The sequence below is a fragment of the Panulirus ornatus genome, chromosome 11 (assembly GCF_036320965.1).
Source record: "Panulirus ornatus isolate Po-2019 chromosome 11, ASM3632096v1, whole genome shotgun sequence".
Classification (NCBI taxonomy): Eukaryota; Metazoa; Arthropoda; class Malacostraca; order Decapoda; family Palinuridae; genus Panulirus; species Panulirus ornatus.
In genome coordinates this window covers 67,400,468-67,423,491 of record NC_092234.1, presented here as the reverse complement: position 1 = coordinate 67,423,491, position 23,024 = coordinate 67,400,468, and the positions used below count along the sequence as shown (strand labels likewise).

The 23,024-nt window shown below is 41.1% G+C and overlaps 1 protein-coding gene across 1 annotated transcript in view; it reads left to right on the top strand.

Annotated features, from left to right (window-relative positions):
* Positions 1 to 23,024, top strand: part of LOC139751627 (zwei Ig domain protein zig-8-like) — a 416,836-nt gene that overhangs the window by 341,089 nt on the left and 52,723 nt on the right. The window contains exon 3 of the mRNA XM_071667247.1: positions 9,537 to 9,747. Coding sequence (XP_071523348.1) covers positions 9,537 to 9,747 — 211 coding nt within the window. The remainder of the gene's footprint in view (positions 1 to 9,536; positions 9,748 to 23,024) is intronic.

The window sequence follows — 23,024 nt, the reverse complement described above, 5'->3', positions numbered from 1 at the left end:
ATACACACACACACTCACACACACACACACACACACACACACACACACACACACACACACACACACACACACACATGGCCTCTGGGAATCATCTTGGCTCAAGTGGAAGTGTGGTTTTCAGAGCCACTGAAGCGGGTCCTGGTCCAGGTTGTTGGGTTCCAGACCTTGGGACGGAGGTGAGTTCCAGGGCTCAGGGTCTAGAAGAGGCGAAGGGAGGTTCAAAGGAGGCTTGTAAGGGGGCCAGGAGAGAAGAGGGAGGAAAGGGTTCAAAGGGAGGGTTGGAAAGGGTTTAAAAAAAAGCTTTAAGAACAGGAGAAAGTATGTTATGATGGATCTTGGGATCCAGGAGAATCAGGGGAAATTCTAGAGTACTGGAAGATTTAAGATACACTTCATCCGTCCAGAAGGAAGGAGGTGGTCAGTGACGTTCCAGGGGAGGAGAGAGTAGACTGAACTTTTAGTGACTCTTGGAGAGGGAAGGATTTGGATCACCCACAGAGCTGGAAAGAAGTTGAGGTGCGTTCCAGACCCCTGAGAGATTCCGTATCTGGTACCCTATATTGTAATCCAGGCTCGTTCTGGAGCTGGGTTCACCGGAGAGAGGTGCCAGATCGAGCAAGCTGCCAGAAACAGCGCGTGGGCCTCGAGGTCCGCCAGTTCCAGCACAAAGGCACCAAAGTTAAATCTCAGGTTTCGATGTTCCAGTTGAGCATGGAAGGTTTTTATATGTAAAACGTTGATCTCGAATAAAGTGGCGCTTCTTACACTGATTATATCATAAAGAGGCCACAAACTTTGAAATATCTATATACTGTGTTTATATATATATATATATATATATATATATATATATATATATATATATATATATATATGAAGATAAAATCGCACTTCAGTAGGAGTTCATACAATTTTATTTAATATGTAATTTTTCTATACATGTGGTACGACATGTTTCGAGGAGACAATCCACTTCATCAGGTGAAAGTATTTAACGAAGTTATTTAAATCCCATAACCACACTTAGTTCCTGCCGTACAACACCACCCTATCTAGGGTCAGCACTGTCAGCTATGTCTGGTCGTAACCCTTGTAAGGGAGATAGATTAAGGAGGGTCAGGTAGCGTAGGTTGACCTGGGTAGTTGTGTGAGTCCTGAACAATTTTCTGCTTACATGTTTTCTCGATTCTCTAATGATGATTTGGTTAATGCTAGGGTGTGCTTTAAAAATGCCTGAGGACAAATTAAAGTTCTTAGTATTAGCAATCAAGACATATTCAATGACGTTACTAGTGGGATAATAAGCAAAGGGGTATAAAATAACGTTATCTTATACCCTTCTGCTGATTATCACGGACAAGTTTGATTTCGGATCTGTGATTTCGGTGCATTACACACGACAGCTAGAGACTGAGTGTGAACGAATGTGGCCTTTTTTGTCCTTTCCTACCGCTACCTTGCTGGGGATGGGAGGGGAGATGCTATGTCATGTGTGGCGGGGTGGCGACGAGAATGGATGAAGGAGGCAAGTGTGGGTGTGTACATGTGTATATATGTATGTTTCTGTGTATGTATATGTATATATACATTGAAATGTGTATGTTTGTATATGTGCGTGTGTGGGCGTGTATGTGTATAAATGAGTATATGATAGGTGGGTTGGCCCATTTCTCGTCTGTTTCTTAGCGGTACCTCGCTGACGCGGGAGACAGCGATCAAGTATAATAGATAGATAATATATATATATATATATATATCATACTAACCTCCAACAACCAGGATCGAACCCGGGAGCCCTGTGCAACAGGCGAGAACGCTGCCGCTAGACTATGAACGCCCCTAATAAGGAAATGACCATTCGAATACTATGTACTCGAATACCCTTCGTCTCACGTTGGTGAGTTTCATATGCACTTTGTCCGTATTCATATACCTCTGCGTTGTACAGCTAGTATCGGTGAAATGCTATTTGCTGGCTGTGTGAGCCTGATGGGAAGTGACCGGTGTAGATCCTGTTCCTAACCAGCTGTTGGAGGTTTGTATGTTCTATGAAGGTGCGCGTTCATATGTACTTTGTTCGTATATATATATATATATATATATATATATATATATATATATATATATATATATATATATATATATATATATCATACAAAGCTCCAACAGCCAGGATCGAACCTGGGACCCCTTGTGCAAGAGGCCGGCATGTAACTGCTAGGCTAAGGGACTGTATAATAGGAAACATCTATTCGAAATACTAAGTACTCGAATACCCTTCGTCTCACAATGGTGAGCAACGGGGTCTATCGGTTGTTTGCGAACAGAACACATAGCCAGCTGATAGCGTTTTACCGAACCTGACTGTACAACGCGGAGTTATATGAATACGAATAAAGTGTATATAAACGCGCACCTTCATAGAACATACAAAGCTCCAACAGCCAGGATCGAACCTGGGACCCCTTGTGCAAGAGGCAGGCATGCTAACCGCTAGGCTAAGGGACTGTATAATAGGAAACAACTATTCGAAATACTAAGTACTCGAATACCCTTCGTCTCACAATGGTGAGCAACGGGGTCTATCGGTTGTTTCCGAACAGAAAACAGGTTCGGTAAAACGCTATCAGCTGGCTATGTGTTCTGTTCGGAAACAGCCGATAGACCCCGTTGCTCACCATTGTGAGACGAAGGGTATTCGAGTACTTAGTATTTCGAATAATTGTTTCCTATTATACAGTCCCTTAGCCTAGCAGTTACATGCCGGCCTCTTGCACAAGGGGTCCCAGGTTCGATCCTGGCTGTTGGAGCCTTGTATGTTCTATGAAGGTGCGCGTTCATATACACTTTATTCGTACATATATATATATATATATATATATATATATATATATATATATATATATATATATATATATATATATATATATACATATATATAATACTTTTCGTGTATAATGCACCGAAATTACAGCTACCTATCCACATCCAGGACTCACAGAGCTATCCAGACGCTTCACATGGTCTGGTTCATTCTACTGACAGCACATCAATCTTGGTATACCACATTGTTCCAATTCACTTTATACCTTAAACGCCTTTAACCCTCCTACATGTTTAGGCTCCGATCGCTGATGCCCTCCACTTCAGACACATATCCTCACCCATTCTCTCCACACCTCCAAGCCATTTCAACACACCCTCTTCAGCTCCCTCAACCACACTCTTTTTACCACACATCTCTTAACATTTCATAGCTTACTCGATCAAACCACCTCACACCATATATTGTCCTCAAACATTTCATTACCATCACATCGACCCTCCTCCGCAAAACTCTATCTGCAGCCGATTTCTCGCATCATTGAAATATGTTTAAACCACTTCAAACATGGATATTGTTGCCCTCTCAAATAACGTCCGTTCTTTGCATATATATATATATATATATATATATATATATATATATATATATATATATATATATATATATATATATATATATATATATATTACCTTTATACTTTATCGCTGTTTCCCGCGTCAGCGAGGTAGCGCCAAGAAACAGAAGAAGAATGGCCCATTCACTCATATATATATATATATATATATATATATATATATATATATATATATATATATATATATATATATATATATATTATAATATATTATTTTTTTTATTATACTTTGTCGCTGTCTCCCGCGTTTGCGAGGTAGCGCAAGGAAACAGACGAAAGAAATGGCCCAACCCCCCCCCATACACATGTATATACATACGTCCACACACGCAAATATACATACCTACACAGCTTTCCATGGTTTACCCCAGACGCTTCACATGCCTTGATTCAATCCACTGACAGCACGTCAACCCCGGTATACCACATCGCTCCAATTCACTCTATTCCTTGCCCTCCTTTCACCCTCCTGCATGTTCAGGCCCCGATCACACAAAATCTTTTTCACTCCATCTTTCCACCTCCAATTTGGTCTCCCTCTTCTCGTTCCCTCCACCTCCGACACATATATCCTCTTGGTCAATCTTTCCTCACTCATTCTCTCCATGTGCCCAAACCACTTCAAAACACCCTCTTCTGCTCTCTCAACCACGCTCTTTTTATTTCCACACATCTCTCTTACCCTTACGTTACTCACTCGATCAAACCACCTCACACCACACATTGTCCTCAAACATCTCATTTCCAGCACATCTATCCTCCTGCGCACAACTCTATCCATAGCCCACGCCTCGCAACCATACAACATTGTTAGAACCACTATTCCTTCAAACATACCCATTTTTGCTTTCCGAGATAATGTTCTCGACTTCCACACATTCTTCAAGGCCCCCAGAATTTTCGCCCCCTCCCCCACCCTATGATCCACCTCCGCTTCCATGGTTCCATCCGCTGCCAGATCCACTCCCAGATATCTAAAACACTTCACTTCCTCCAGTTTTTCTCCATTCAAACTCACCTCCCAATTGACTTGACCCTCAACGCTACTGTACCTAATAACCTTGCTCTTATTCACATTTACTCTTAACTTTCTTCTTCTACACACTTTACCAAACTCAGTCACAAGCTTCTGCAGTTTCTCACATGAATCAGCCACCAGCGCTGTATCATCAGCGAACAACAACTGACTCACTTCCCAAGCTCTCTCATCCCCAACAAACTTCATACTTGCCCCTCTTTCCAAATATATATATATATATATATATATATATATATATATATATATATATATATATATATATATATATATATATATATATATATATATATATATATTTCGCTCCAATTCACTCTATTCCTTGCCCTCCTTTCACCCTCCTGCATGTTCAGGCCCCGATCACACAAAATCTTTTTCACTCCATCTTTCCACCTCCAATTTGGTCTCCCTCTTCTCCTCGTTCCCTCCACCTCCGACACATATATCCTCTTGGTCAATCTTTCCTCACTCATTCTCTCCATGTGCCCAAACCATTTCAAAACACCCTCTTCTGCTCTCTCAACCACGCTCTTTTTATTTCCACACATCTCTCTTACCCTTACGTTACTTACTCGATCAAACCACCTCACACCACACATATCCTCAAACATCTCATTTCCAGCACATCCATCCTCCTGCGCACAACTCTATCCATAGCCCACGCCTCGCAACTATACAACATTGTTGGAACCACTATTCCTTCAAACATACCCATTTTTGCTTTCCGAGATAATGTTCTCGACTTCCACACATTCTTCAAGGCTCCCAGAATTTTCGCCCCCTCCCCCACCCTATGATCCACTTCCGCTTCCATGGTTCCATCCGCTGCCAGATCCACTCCCAGATACATATTATTTATTTACTTATTTTCATCTTTTATTTTGCTTTGTCGCTGTCTCCCGCGTTAGCGAGGTAGCGCAAGGAAACAGACGAAAGAATGGCCCAATCCACCCACATACACATGCATATACATACACGTCCACACACGCAAATATACATACCTATACATCTGAACGTACACATATATATACACACATAGATATATACATATATACACATGTATATAATTCATACTGTCAGCCTTTATTCATTCCCATCGCCACTTCGCCTCACATGTAATAACAACCCCCTTCCCCTCATGTGTGCGAGGTAGCGCTAGGAAGACAACAGAGGCCTCATTCGTTCACACTCAGTCTCTAGCTGTCACGTATTAATGCACCCATACCACAGTTAACTGCACATCCAGGCCCCACAGATCTTTCCATGGTTTACCCCAGACGCTTCACATGCCCTGATTCAATCCATTGGCAGCACGTCGACCCCTCTATACCACATAGTTCCAATTCACTCTATTTCTTGCACGCCTTTCACCCTCCTGCATGTTCAGGCCCCGATCACTCAAAATCTTTCTCACTCCATCTTTCCACCTCTAATTTGGTCTCCCACTTCTCCTCGTTCCCTCCACCTCTGACACATATATCCTCTTTGTCAATCTTCCCTCACTTATTCCCTCCATGTGACCAAACCATTTCAAAACACCCTCTTCTGCTCTCTCAACCACATTCTTTTTATTACCACACGTCTCTCTTACCCTATTATTACTTACTCGATCAAACCACCTCACACCACATATTGTCCTCAAACATCTCATTTCCAGCACATCCAACCTCCTGCGCACAACTCTATCCATAGCCCACGTCTCGCAACCATACAACATTGTTGAAACCAGTATTCCTTCAAACATATATATATATATATATATATATATATATATATATATATATATATATATATATATATATATATATATATATATATATATATATATCAAAAGTCAGCTCACACGAGAAAAAAATCTTGCTTAAATCTTCCAATGATGAAATAATAATTTGCATATTGATTCACTCGTTGTCTCTCGTCGTTACGTATGCAAAATATCGTGTATGATCCGAAACTGTAAGTGGCAAGAATATGCAAAAATATCATGTGTGAAATAAAATGATAATTTGCAGAGTTCCTTCCCATGTGTTGACTCCCTCACTGTCTCACAGTATGTTGCCACAACAGTTGCTAAAAATATTTGGAAACATTGTTGATAATAACTGCAGATATCTATAAAACGAAAGGTTTTACGGCCACACTAACCATTATCTTGCTGGCACCAACACCAGTGTAAAACATGATTACTAATTAGCTCATTACTTTGCATGAAAAGGCGTCTGTGTGTGTGTGTGTGTGTGTGTGTGTGTGTGTGTGTGTGTGTGTGTGTGTGTGTCTGTGTGTGTCTACGTCTGTGTGTGTGTTGTGTGTGTGTGTGTGTGTGTGTGTGTTCACAAACACATCTTCACATATGGCAGGCCTAGCGACGCAGGCAACTTGTGCCCGCGTTGCCACAACAGAACGTGACATGGTCTTTTATGACACGTCTGATCCAGCTGAGTTGTCTGATTTGTTTACAGATGACACGAAATTCAGTAATATTTTCCCCTTCTGTGGTTGGTGGTAAGTAGCCACCGACCAGGGAGGTGTGTGATCAGTACGACTCGCCTGGGTATCGTGAGGGTGTACTGACTGCTGCGCTCTGAGCCAGCACTTCGGTGGCTGTCGAGTGTTTTCACTCCGTTGACCCCAGGTAGGCAGTCTTCTCTTTCTGCCTCGCCAACACGAGGGATGCTGGCTTTTAGTCCAAATAACATACTTTCCCTCCACCTCACACATAACACTTGACATCACGTAACTCACACGACTCCTCTATCACTACTACATCGTAATCCTAGATTTTTTCAGCGGTGAGCGTTACGCGCTAGACCTGACTTTTTGATAAGATTTCGGAAAAACTCTCTCTCGCTCTCTCTCTCTCTCTCTCTCTCTCTCTCTCTCTCTCTCTCTCTCTCTCTCTCTACACACACACACACACACACACACACACACACACACACACACACACACACACACACACACACACACACACACACACACACACACACATATATATATATATATATATATATATATATATATATATATATAGGTAGAGAGATAGATAGATAGATAGATAGCTATTATAGTTATCATCACTGATATCATAGCTATAATACCCAGGATTTCATTTATGGGACTCCTGTAGCTTCAAGGCTGCACTCCACACAGGATCAGGGAACTGATGGACTCCCTTAGAGCGAGAAAGTCCTTGGAGAAGCTTCACACCTCCAGTCCTACTGGTCTTCGGCTTTATCAAGCTGCAGCCACCGTTCTACCCTTGTTCTCCATCCTTGCCTTTCTAAGCGTATTCTCTCATTTACATATTACTTCTTCCTTCTCTTTCTTGATCACCCTTTCTTATATCCCCCATTCCTTTATTGTACTGTCTAAACGTCTTCTATGTTTTCTTTATGTTAGCTGAGACGTCACTGGCAGCTGAGGTTACTAGCAGCTGAGGCCCTGATCAAGGGCATCCCATTAACCCCTACAAACATATGTATCCTAGCCTGAGCCAGGTAGCCATTCTATTGACCAACTCCTAAGGATGGATGAATAGCTGGGTTGACTGAGGACCGACTGTCGGAGGATTCGAACCTATGCGCTCGACCCTGGACGACCCGTGAATGCGTCACCGTCAAGAACGCTAACCAAAACAGCACAGTCTAGCTATTGTTCCCAGTTTCTCGTACCCTGTATATCTTCCAGCTCTTCTCCAGCATGCCCTACAAATCTCCCTTCCTCTATTTCTCGTCTGCAGTATACACTACGTCTCCCAAGTTCTAAACTTCTTTTCTCTTCCTTCCTTTCCCTTCTGAAAGTTTTCTAAAGTCGGACAAGGTCCTCCTTTTTGCTGCAGTAGCTGCCTCTCCACACTTGCATCAGCCTCGATCTTGTCTCACTGTTGTGGTCAAAATTCCCCCTGCCTCCTCCTGATGGAGGGGGAAGATTTCCTGTGATGATATTCCTGTCATATGAATATATATTTGCTGATAACCACGAGGAAAGTCATACACGATAAGTTTAGAAGTGCACTTTCGTGTAATGATTATAGAGTGTTATTACACGAAGGTGCAGTTAGGAATTTATCGTTCTTAATAATATATATATATATATATATATATATATATATATATATATATATATATATATATATATATATATATATATATATATCCATATCCATTTTTGCTCTCCAAGATAACGTTCTCGTCTTCCTACACATTCTTCAACGCTTCCAGAACCTTTGCTCCCTCTCCCACCCTGTGACTCACTTCCGCTTCTATGGTTCCATCCCCTGCTGAGTCCATTCACAGGTATCCGAACCGCTTCACTTCCTCCAGTTTTTCTCTATTCAAACTTACCTCCCAACTGACTCGTCCCTCAGCCCTATTGAACCTAATAGACTTGCTTTTATTCACATTTACTCTCAACTTTCTTCCCTCACACACTTTACTAAACTTAGTCACTAACTTCTGCAGTTTCTGAACCGAATCAGCTACCAGTCCCATATCATCAGCGAACAAGTGACTCACTTCCCAATACACAAAGACATCGATTCTGGTCAGGAGTCTAATGAAAATATATCAAGTGTCACTAATTTCAAATAGGTAATAAACTCACCCATATAGGAAGACAGATCCTGGGAGTTGTGGAAAAATATAAGGTGGTAAAGAGAGTTCTACAGTCTGGCTGTGGAAGGAAAGAAGCAAAAATCGTTTCGGTTCACCCTGGAGATGCTAACACACGATATCTGCAGGACGTGGTAGCAAGCCCGCTGGGTGCTGCGTGACCGAGCCACAGAAGGAGGCACGCAAGCCAATAATTCTCGAAAGCAGAAGTTAAGATAATTTCAGAGAGAGAGAGAGAGAGAGAGAGAGAGAGAGAGAGAGAGAGGAGGGGTGGGGAAACCTGGAGAAAAAAGAGGTTGGAGCTGAAAGTGGAGGAGGGAAAGTTACCTTGAATCCCTGATTGAGAACCTGCGAATCCAAGTGGCGTGACGCTCGCTACTCCTACCCTTACATACCTGTAACACCTGTTGTCTTCCCTTGTACATGCAGGTGTCGTGGATCCGTGGGCGGGACCTGCGCATCCTGACGGTGGGGAGGTATACGTATACAACGGACCTGCGATATGAGGCTTTGCACCAGAAGGGCACCAACCAGTGGACGCTCAGGATCAAGTCAGCTCAACCCCGGGACCAAGGGACGTACGAGTGTCAGATCAGTACCAAGCCTCTCAAGGCCTTCACCATCTACCTCAGGGTGCTGGGTGAGTCCACTTGCCCCTCCCTACATTTATGCAATATATGTATATATCCTTCCATGTATGTATGTATCTATTTTCCATGTACGTATCTATCTATTCCCCATGTATGTATGTATCTATGTGTATGATTACCAATTTGGGATTGCCTTTTCTTGGACCCCAAGGCCACCAGCTTTCATCTCGATTTTGCTGTTTTCCTCCTACTACTAAATGAATATTTCCTTACGTTCCCCCAGACACTTCCCTTAACCAGTGTCCTGTTATGCCATCCGCTTTCTCAGTTCCTTTAGTTAATAAAGAAAAAAGACCAGTTGTAGAATGACCTTAAAAAGACTTTATTCAACATTTATCATCATCTCTTCCCTTACTCTTTATTCCTTTTGTGTGGATGTTTTAAGGATATTCTTTCTTTCTCTCTTCTCGTAATTTATTAATCATATTTATTGGCACTAGTTTCGACGTTTATTTTGTTGGATAGTTTCTGAGGGCACTGTGTGTTGTCTTGAGTGATGATTCTAAGATCCTGATGCACATTCTAGCCTGGTTTAAACACACTACGTCATACACATCGTCTTAGAATATCTTCAGTCCTTGTATCTGTAGGCTCCATGTACCTGTAGGTTCCATGTACCTGTAGGCTCCATCTACCTGTAGGCTCCATGTACCTGTAGGCTTTATGTACCTGAAGGCTTCATGTACCTGTAGGCTTCACGTATCTGTAGGTAATTTTGACACTGACCATGAAACAGTTTACTTCTCACAACCCTCATAATGTGTCGATTCCAGGATCCCCCTCAAGGTTTGGCTAAGCACCTTTACGTGACCAAGTCTGCACTGTTCTCCTCTTTCCCCCACCTTTATCACCTGACACTTGTCAATACTGAGATTTCGATCGCCTTTTATCGTATCACTGTTACATCTTATCTGACGCATTGTATGATACTCCTTACCTCACTGATGAGTTTTGAAATCATCAGTAGACATATCTAGAAATGACTCAGATACTTCCAGCTCAATATTAATATTTTGAACGTTAGGATCTGCAGGTGGTCCAAAGGAAAACACTGAGGAACCCCACTTTCGTTCAGCTTGAAAATGAACCCCCGGAAATTCTCTCTCTCTCTCTCTCTCTCTCTCTCTCTCTCTCTCTCTCTCTCTCTCTCTCTCTCTCTCTCTCTCTCTCTCTCTCTCTGACACTATCCTGGATAGTTACGCGGGAATTCCAATTCCCGGGTAACTATCGATCTTTTGCAAGGAACATCATCAGAGACTTACTGAAAAGTCAGTGATATACATCAGCCTTCTATCCACCTCCCGTTACTGAGACGTTGCCCTGCATTTTACAGGAACCAGGTAGATCTTTTATGCATCATTTTTTCCTTAATTTATGTCACCTCAAACCTGAGCACTTCCCTATCATTAGAATAACCTCAAACAGTCCCTAATCACCTGCACAACACTGTAGATCGCATTCGTTGGCAACGATTGTATAGTTCAAGACAGATTCCCTTTTACATCTGTCTTTAATGACTGTTGATACACACTTCCTCCTTAAGTGTATTGGTACAAAACCATCTTCAGACAAGACCATAAACAACATCCCAGTCAGCCTTTCTAGGATTTCTCCACAAATGGCGAGCCACATCCAATCACCAGCTCTATGCGGGTCCAAGTCCTTCATGAGCTTCCTTATCCCCTGATGTTTGATGTCACTGCCATCCACGGTGCCATACCCACCGCTGTGACGTCAGAGTCCCCTGAGCTAAAAAAGAAAGAAGTGAAACGCATCAGCCAGCTCTTCTCCTGTGACCTCGTCTGTGATATTAACTCTGTCCTCCGGGCTCTTCAGTTTTACCATTTGATAATCTGCCCAACAGAGATGGAATGAATATATCATCCTCGGACTTCCTCATAATGATTAGTTCATATTACTTTTTTCCTCCCTTTTCATCTTAATGTGGACATCCTTCCCTTCTCTTATCTCTATAGCACTTCCTGGATGCTGTCTCCGATATGCGTCTCTCATTGTCCTTTCTTTCTTCGTATCTCGTCTTAATTCATCTCTTATTTCTTCGAGTTATCTCCTCTCCATCCCTCACTGTTATTACCCACTTCCTGTGTTATATATTTCTCATAATTTGTTGTGGTGACAATGTTTTTACCTCAGAGCTTGGTTAATTATCTGCTATTTACTCCCGTTACTTGTCTCTCTCGCTGTTTTCACCCCCCTGTAGGTCTTAGTGTATCTGGCATACATTCCATCATTTAAGGATCTTTCTGAAGCAACTTTTCGACAGCTCCGTGCGGGAAACGATTCCATTTCATGAATCAGTGAAATTCTTCTTTTCTCGCGAATCTTAGTGGGAGGGAAATGGTTCGTCTGGTCTCATTATAGGATTAAATATTATCAAATCAACGAGGCGGACTTTGTCAATCTACTGTCCATACAGTGCGCCAGCTGAGGGTCCCGCTGTTCATCAGTGCCTCTCGGAAACTCTTCTCACTCCAGAGAGACAAGTCCCTCTCCCCTTTTCTGGCAGTCCCACCTTTTCATTGCTACTTCCTTCTAGATGTGATCACAGTTGTTGTGTGTTACACACACACACACACACACACACACACACACACACACCAACCTAAGCCAAGTACTCGTTTATCGACCAGACCCAAGGGGAGGCTGAACACCTAGGTTGGGTGTTGGCAGATTGCCAGGCCCAGTATTCGAACCCACGTGGGTCCGACTCCCAGCGGGCTCGTGTTGAGTCAAGATCAAAGATGCTAACCACTAGAACATAAAGGCCCTTTTCTGTATGTGTGTGTATATATATATATATATATATATATATATATATATATATATATATATATATATATATATATATATATATATATACTTTTTTTTTCTTTTTGCTTTGTCGCTGTCTCCCGCGTTTGCGGGGTAGCGCAAGGAAACAGACGAAAGAAATGGCCCAACCCACCCTCATACACATGTATATACACACACGTCCACACACGCAAATATACATACCTGTACATCTCAGTGTACACATATATATATATATATATATATATATATATATATATATATATATATATATATATATATATATATATATATATATATATATATATATATATATATATATATATATATATACACACACAGACACATAAATATATACCCATGCACACAATTCACACTGTCTGCCTTTATTCATTTCCATCGCCACCTCGTCACATATGGAATACCATCCCCCTTCCCCCTCATGTGTGCGGGGTAGCGCTAGAAAAAGACAACAAAGGCCTCATTCGTTCACACTCAGTCTCTAGCTGTCATGCAATAATGCACCGAAACCACAGCTCCCTTTCCACATCCAGGCCCCACACAGCTTTCCATGGTTTACCCCAGACGCTTCACATGCCCTGATTCAATCCACTGACAGCACGTCAACCCCGGTATACCACATCGATCCAATTCACTCTATTCCTTGCCCGCCTTTCACCCTCCTGCATGTTCAGGCCCCGATCACTCAAAATCTTTTTCACTCCATCTTTCCACCTCCAATTTGGTCTACCACTTCTCCTCGTTCCCTCCACCTCCGACACATATATCCTCTTGGTCAATCTTTCCTCACTCATATATATATATATATATATATATATATATATATATATATATATATATATATATATATATATATATATATATATATATATATATATATATATATATATTTATATATATATATATATATATATATATATATATATATATATATATATATATATATATATATATATATATATATACATATATATATATATATATATATATATATATATATATATATATATATATATATATATATATATGTATATATATATATATATATATATATATATATATATATATATATATATATATATATATATATATATATATATATATATATATATATATATATATATATATATATACACACACACAGACATATACATATATACACATGTACATAATTCATACTGTCTGCCTTTATTCATTCACATCACCGCCCAGCCACATATGAAATAACAACCCCCTCCCCCCTCATGTGCGCGAGGTAGCGCTAGGAAAAGACAACAAAGGCCACATTCGTTCACTCTCAGTCTCTATCTGTCATGTAATGATGCTCCGAAACCACAGCTCCCTTTCCACATCCAGGCCCCACAGAACTTTCCATGGTTTACCCCAGACGCTTTAAATGCCCTGGTTCGACCCCGGTATACCAGGTCCCGACCACTCAAAATCTTTTTCACTCTATCTTTCCACCTCCAATTTGGTCTCCCACTTCTCCTCGTTCCCTACACCTCCGACACATATATCTTCTTGGTCAATATTTCCTCACTCATTCTCTCCATGTGAGCAAACCATTTCAAAACATCCTCTTCTGGTCTCTCAATCACACTCTTTTTATTTCCTCATATCTCTCTTACACTTACATTACTTATTCGATCAAACCACCTCACACCACATATTGTCCTCAAACATCTCATTTCCAGCACACCCACCCTCCTCCGCACAACTCTATCCATAGCCCACGCCTTGCAACCATATAACATTGCTGGAACAACTATTCCTTCAAACATACCCATTTTTGCTTTCTGAGATAATGTTCTCGACTTCCACACATTCTTTAACGCTCCCAGAACTTTCGCCCCCTCCCTCATCCTATGATTCACTTCCGCTTCCATGGTTCCATCCGCTGCCAGATCCACTCCCAGATATGCAAAACACTTCACTTTCTCCAGTTTCTCTCCATTCAAACTTACCTCCCAATTGACTTGTCCCTCAACCCTACTGTACCTAATAACCTTGTTCTTATTCACATTTACTCTACAATTTCTTCTTTCACACACTTTACCAAACTCAGTCACCAGCTTCTGCAGTTTCTCACATGAATCAGCCACCAACGCTGTATCATCAGCGAACAACAAGTGACTCACTTCCCAAGCTCTCTCATCCACAACGGTCTCCATACTTGCCCCTCTTTCCAAACCACCCCTGCTGCAAACCTACATTCACTGAGAACCAATCACTTTCCTCTCTTCCTACACGTACACATGCCTTACATCCTCGATAAAAACTTTTAACTGCTTCTAACAACTTGCCTCCGACACCATATATTCTTAATACCTTCTACAGAGAATCTCTATCAATTTTATCATATGCCTTCTCCAGATCCATAAATGCTACATACAAATCCATTTGCTTTTCTAAGTATTTCTTACATATATTCTTCAAAGCAAAATCCTGATCCACACATCCTCTACCACTTCTGAAACCACACTGCTCTTCCCCAATTTGATGCTCTGTACATGCCTTCACCCTCTCAATCAATACCCTCCTATATAATTTCCCAGGAATACTCAACAAACTTATACCTCTGTAATTTGAGCACTCACTTTTATCCCCTTTGCCTTTGTACAATGGCACTATGCAAGCATTCCGCCAATCCTCAGGAACCTCACCATGAGACATACATACATTAGATAACCTTACCAAGAAGTCAACAATACAGTCACCCCATTTTTTAATAAGTTCCACTGCAATACCATCCAAACCCGCTGCCTTGCCGGCTTTCATCTTCCGCAAAACTTTTACTACCTCTTCTCTGTTTACCAAATCATTCTCCCTAACCCTCTCACTTTGCACACCACCTCGACCAAAACACCCTATATCTGTCACTCTATCATCAAACACATTCAACAAACCTTCAAAATACTCACTCCATCTTCTCACATCACCACGACTTGTTATCACCTTCCCATTAGCCCCCTTCGCTGATGTTCCCATTTTTTCCCTTGTCTTACGCACTTTATTTACCTCCTTCCAAAACATCTTTTTATTCTCCCTAGAATTTAATGATACTCTCTAACCCCAACTCTCATTTGCCTTCTTCACCTCTTGCACCTTTCTCTTGACCTCCTGCCTCTTTCTTTTATTCATCTCCCACTCATTTGCATTATTTCCTTGCAAAAATCGTCCAAATGCCTCTCTCTTCTCTTTCACTAATAATCTTACTTCTTCATCCCACCACTCACTACCTTTTCTAATCTGCCCACCTCCCACGCTTCTCATGACACAAGCATGTTTTGCGCAAGCCATCACTGCTTCTCTAAATACATCCCATTCCTCCCCCATCCCGTTACGTCCTTTGTTCTCATCTTTTCCCATTCTTTACTCAGCCTCTCCTGGTACTTCCTCACACAAGTCTCCTTCCCAAGCTCACTTACTCTCACCATACTCTCAACCTTAACATTCTCTCTTCATTTCTGAAAACCTCTACAAATCTTCACCTTCACCACCACAAGATAATGATCAGACATCCCTCTAGTTGCACCTCTCAGCACATTAACATCCAAAAGTCTCTCTCTCGCGCGCCTATCAATTAACACGTAATCCACTAACGCTCTCTGGCCATCTCTCCTACTTACATACGTATACTTATCTTTATATCTCTTTTTAAACCAGGTATTCCGAATCACCAGTCCTTTTTCAGCGCAGAAATCTACAGGCTCTTCAACATTTCCATCTACAACACTGAACACCCCATGTACACCAATTATTCCCTCAACTGCCACATTACTCACCTTTGCATTCAAATCACCCATCACTATAATCCGTTCTCGTGCATCAAAAATACTAACACACTCACTCAAGTGCTTACAAAACACTTGCTTCTCATGATCCATCTTCTCATGACCGGGTGCATATGCACCAATAATCACCCATCTCTCTCCATCCACTTTCAGTTTTACCCATATCAATCTAGAGTTTACTTTCTTACACTATCACATACTCCCACCACTCCTGTTTCAGGATTAGTGTTACTCCTTCCCTTGCTTTTGTCCTCTCACCAACCCCTGACTTTACTCCCAAGACATTCTCAAGCCACTCTTCCCCTTTACCCTTGATCTTCGTTTCACTCAGAGCCAGAACATCTAGGTTCCTTTCCTCAAACATACTACCTATCTCTCCGTTTTTCTCATCTTGGTTACATTCACACACATTTAGACCCCCCAATCTGAGCCTTCGAGGAGGATGAGCACTCCCCGCGTGATTCCTTCTTCTGTTTCCCCTTTCAGAAAGTTGAAATACAAGGAGGAGAGGGTTTCATTTTCCCCTTGGACTCTTAAGAGTATACATATATATATATATATATATATATATATATATATATATATATATATATATATATATATATATATATATATATATATATATATATATATATATATATATATATATATATGTATATATATATATATATATATATATATATATATATATATATATATATATATATATATATATATATATATATATATATATATACATATATATATATATATATATATATATATATATATATATATATATATATATATATATATATATATATATATATATATATATATATATATATATATATATATATATATGGGGAGGTGATAACAAACAATGGTGATGTGAGAAGGAGATGGAGTGAGTATTTTGAAGGTTTGTTGAATGTGTTTGATGATTGGGTGGCAGATATAGGGTGTTTTAGTCGAGGTGGTGTGCAAAGTGAGAGGGTTAGGGAAAATGATTTGGTAAATAGAGAAGAGGTAGTAAAAGCTTTACGGAAGATGAAAGCCGGCAAGGCAGCAGGTTTGGATGGTATTGCAGTGGAATTTATTAAAAAAGGGGGTGACTGTATTGTTGACTGGTTGGTAAGGTTATTTAATGTATGTATGATTCAAGGTGGGGTGCCTGAGGATTGGCGGAATGCTTGCATAGTGCCATTGTAAAAGGCAAAGGGGATAAGAGTGAGTGCTCAAATTACAGAGGTATAAGTTTGTTGGGTATTCCTGGTATATTATATGGGAGGGTATTGATTGAGAGGGTGAAGGCATGTACAGAGCATCAGACTGGGGAAGAGCAGTGTGGTTTCAGAAGTGGTAGAGGATGTGTGGATCAGGTGTTTGCTTTGAAGAATGTGTGTGAGAAATACTTAAAAAACAAATGCATTTGTATGTAGCATTTATGGATCTGGAGAAGGCATATGATAGAGTTGATAGAGATGCTCTGTGGAAGGTTTTAAGAATATATGGTGTGGGAGGCAAGTTGTTAGAAGCAGTGAAAAGTTTTTATCGATGATGTAAGGCACGTTTACGTGTAGGAAGAGAGGAAAGTGATTGGTTCTCAGTGAATGTAGGTTTGCGGCAGGGGTATGTGATGTCTCCATGGTTGTTTGATTTGTTTATGGATGGGGTTGTCAGGGAGGTGAATGCAAGAGTTTTGGAAAGAGGGGCAAGTATGAAGTCTGTTGTGGATGAGAGAGCTTGGGAAGTGAGTCACTTGTTGTTCGCTGATGATACAGCGCTGGTGGCTGATTCATGTAAGAAACTGCAGAAGCTGGTGACTGAGTTTGGTAAAGTGTGTGAAAGAAGAAAGTTAAGAGTAAATGTGAATAAGAGCAAGGTTATTAGGTACAGTAGTGTTGAGGGTCAAGTCAATTGGGAGGTAAGTTTGAATGGAGAAAAACTGGAGGAAGTAAAGTGTTTTAGATATCTGGGAGTGGATCTGGCAGCGGATGGTACCATGGAAGCGGAAGTGAATCATAGGGTGGGGGAGAGGGCGAGAATTCTTGGAGCCTTGAAGAATGTTTGGAAGTCGAGAACATGATCTTGGAAAGCAAAAATGGGTATGTTTGAAGGAATAGTGGTTCCAACAATGTTGTATGGTTGCGAGGCGTGGGCTATGGATAGAGTTGTGCGCAGGAGGGTGGAAGTGCTGGAAATGAGATGTTTGAGGACAATATGTGGTGTGAGGTGGTTTGATCGAGTAAGTAATGTAAGGGTAAGAGAGATGTGTGGAAATAAAAAGAGTGTGGTTGAGAGAGCAGAAGAGGGTGTTTTGAAATGGTTTCGTCACATGGAGAGAATGAGTGAGGAAAGATTGACCAAGAGGATATATGTGTCAGAGGTGGAGGGAACGAGGAGAAGTGGGAGACCAAATTGGAGGTGGAAAGATGGAGTGAAAAACATTTTGAGTGATCCGGGCCTGAACATGCAGGAGGGTGAAAGGCGTGCAAGGAATAGAGTGAATTGGAACGATGTGTTATACCGCGGTCGACGTGCTGTCAGTGGATTGAACCAAGGCATGTGGAGCGTCTGGGGTAAACTATGGAAAGTTGTGTGGGGCCTGGATGTGGAAAGGGAGCTGTGGTTTCAGTGCATTATTACATGACAGCTAGAGACTGAATGTGAACGAATGGGGCCTTTGGCGTCTTTTCCTAGCGCTACCTCGCACACATGAGGGGGGAGGGGGTTGTTATTCCATGTGTGGCGAGGTGGCGATGGGAACAAATAAAGGCAGACAGTATGAATTATGTACATGTGTATATATGTATATGTCTGTGTGTGTATATATATGTGTACATTGAGATGTATAGGTATGTATATTTGCGTGCTTGGACGTGTATGTATATACATGTGTATGTGGGCGGGTTGGGCCATTCTTTCGTCTGATTCCTTGCGCTACCTCGCTAACGCGGGAGACAGCGACAAAGCAAAATAGATAAAATAAAAAATATATATCTATCTATCTATCTATCTATCTATATATATATATATATATATATATATATATATATATATATATATATATATATATATATATATATTTATATATAGCGTTGATAGGATGGCCTTGATTAGGGTTTCAGTTGCCTTGTCTCCTGATCTAACATACAAAACAAGTTATACCAACTTGTGCATTACGGTACGTAGGTCTCCACCGGAGGGTATCCATTTCTTAAACTTCCTCTTCTCTTATACAACTTTTAAAGCTTTTTCTATACTGAAAATCCATCTTTCATACCCATGGTGTAGGGTGGAACGCCTTTTGAAAGTCCAGGATGACACATTTTACCCAACCATATCTCTTGTCTGAAGGTTGACGTCTAATCTATCGAAGAGATTTGTTCGGATCATTGCTCTTTCCCTGAACCCATATTATATTTTCGTAGTTCAGTAGTTTTTCATCATGAAATCATCTTCCATTTGCTTTCTGATCATCGTTTTGAATGAATTATAAGCCAGACTTACCAGAGAGACTCGTATGCACTTCAGCACAACCTCCCGTTCTCCTTTCTTAAAACAGACGCGACATTTGCCCTCTTCCACTCACTAGGCACTACGTCTTTAAGCCATTTCTTTAACGATAGTTCTCGTGGCAACTCAAGATTTTTCAGCTAATTCCTTTAGTACATATGACGAGACTTCATCAGGACTCGGTCATATGTGGGCCAAGACCTTTTGATAGCCTGATTCTGTTGCCTCCGTCATTCTCAATACTTTCTCACTAATCTTCCTCATTCAGCCTCGGTCATCTTGGGTTACAGTGTCTTCCTCGCATGTCGATTCATCGTCCTCTAAAGCTCTTGACAACGAATCCTTTAGCTCAATTAGCTGGTCTTTAGTCGACAATATATTCCTGACGAATTCAAGTTAAAATTTTTCATTGTTATCGTCTTTACCCTACTATTTTCCCAGGAGTTTTTCGGATCTTCTTTCCATATCTTACTACGCCTGAGCCTTGCTCTTTCATATTTAACACACGCTGGTTGGCTGTAGTGTCGCCTGTAACTACCCTTCAGTAAATCCTTACACTCGTTTACTTTTTGACATTTCCTTAGTCTCTCCTTACATACCTTTCACTACTTTTCTGAGGCTATGATACTCATATCTGAATTAATCCGAATATGATTTCTCAAAGAAAATGTTAAACAATGTGTGGTTTCCATGACTATATCTCCTCTCTCAGTCTGTTTTCCAGTCTAATCCTCAGTAGTTTATATCCTCAATATCCAGCTAGTCAACCTTAAGCAATACATGGGGTCACATTTACCAGTTGTAGCATCAAATCTCATATTTCCATGTTACTGTGAGTAAAAACTAGGGTCTAGCAGTAACACATAATCAGACCTTCGGATTGTAGCTTATTCAAATAAATACTGAAAGAAGGAAATCGTCCTCTATCCTTCCTCTCTCTCTCTCTCTCTCTCTCTCTCTCTCTCTCTCTCTCTCTCTCTCTCTCTCTCTCTCTCTCTCTCTCTCTCTCTCTCTCTCTCTCTCTCTCTCTCTCTCTCTCTCTCTCTCCCCAAATGAGATCCCCTACTGTCAAAACTTTATTATGTCTGAGAATGGAATATAGTGCTGCTCCCTGCCCCATCCTGATTGATCATTCATTGTCGTCCTTGAATAATCTGTTCTGGTTTATTGCAATCATTTGATGGATTATGGATTCAGAACATCACTCTGCATGTCTTAATCACAATTACTTTTCCCGTTGTATGCTTTTTGAATGGGCCATTCAAATATTTCTTCAAGACTTACAGGAACTCTAATTAAGAGGGTCAATGTCCCACCCCCTCTGTCTTCCCTGTCTATCAGAACAGATAAGATCTTACCTCTTTGGTAAGGTTCCTCTCCACTACTCCGACAATATCTGGTTAGTTCTCCCTGACTCGGTCATTGAACTTCTACTCCTTTCCATTTAATACCAATTCTTCCTCGTTCTTAAGTATGAATTCCAATCTCAGCCTCAAACCATTTTGCATTCCTGTCTTTCCTCCGCTAATGACGGGACTTTTCTTATCTTTAGCCTCACTTGGTTCATCTTGCTTTTCGTCTAATGAATGTATACATTCTCTGCTTCAAGCTCTTCCCCTTGTGCATCACCTCTAGCGAACGCCTAACAGAATTACTCCTCCTCAGCGAGGTTCTTAGCCAGCTCAAGCAAGTACCTCTTGACTGCACAGCTCCATGTTGAACGTCATCCTCTTATGCTCTCACTGTACTAACTTTCATAGATCATATTACCTCACGAACTGCAGCGTTTTGATGTTCTCTTCATCCACTGCTAACTTTTTCTTCTTCCGCTGTAATATGGTCTTCTTCCAGCCCAAGATGATCAACGATTTACGTCTATCAAACCTCATGATGCAATATGTCTTTCACTTCTGGTGCTATGCGTGTGTGTGTGTGTGTGTGTGTGTTTGTGTGTGTATATGAGTATATACAAAACATATGTAAATGAATAAGTAAAATAATTAAATCAATATATATATATATATATATATATATATTTTTTTTTTTTTTTTTTGGCTTTGTCGCTGTCTCCCGCGTTTGCGAGGTAGCGCAAGGAAACAGACGAAAGAAATGGCCCAACCCCCCCCCCATACACATGTATATACATACGTCCACACACGCAATATACATACCTACACAGCTTTCCATGGTTTACCCCAGACGCTTCACATGCCTTGATTCAATCCACTGACAGCACGTCAACCCCGGTATACCACATCGCTCCAATTCACTCTATTCCTTGCCCTCCTTTCACCCTCCTGCATGTTCAGGCCCCGATCACACAAAATCTTTTTCACTCCATCTTTCCACCTCCAATTTGGTCTCCCTCTTCTCCTCGTTCCCTCCACCTCCGACACATATATCCTCTTGGTCAATCTTTCCTCACTCATTCTCTCCATGTGCCCAAACCATTTCAAAACACCCTCTTCTGCTCTCTCAACCACGCTCTTTTTATTTCCACACATCTCTCTTACCCTTACGTTACTTACTCGATCAAAAGGGTGGGGGAGGGTGGGGGAGGGGGCGAAAATTCTGGGAGCCTTGAAGAACGTGTGGAAGTCGAGAACATTATCTCGGAAAGCAAAAATGGGTATGTTTGAAGGAATAGTGGTTCCAACAATGTTGTATGGTTGCGAGGCGTGGGCTATGGATAGAGTTGTGCGCAGGAGGATGGATGTGCTGGAAATGAGATGTTTGAGGACAATGTGTGGTGTGAGGTGGTTTGATCGAGTAAGTAACGTAAGGGTAAGAGAGATGTGTGGAAATAAAAAGAGCGTGGTTGAGAGAGCAGAAGAGGGTGTTTTGAAATGGTTTGGGCACATGGAGAGAATGAGTGAGGAAAGATTGACCAAGAGGATATATGTGTCAGAGGTGGAGGGAACGAGGAGAAGAGGGAGACCAAATTGGAGGTGGAAAGATGGAGTGAAAAAGATTTTGTGTGATCGGGGCCTGAACATGCAGGAGGGTGAAAGGAGGGCAAGGAATAGAGTGAATTGGAGCAATGTGGTATACCGGGGTTGACGTGCTGTCAGTGGATTGAATCAAGGCATGTGAAGCGTCTGGGGTAAACCATGGAAAGCTGTGTAGGTATGTATATTTGCGTG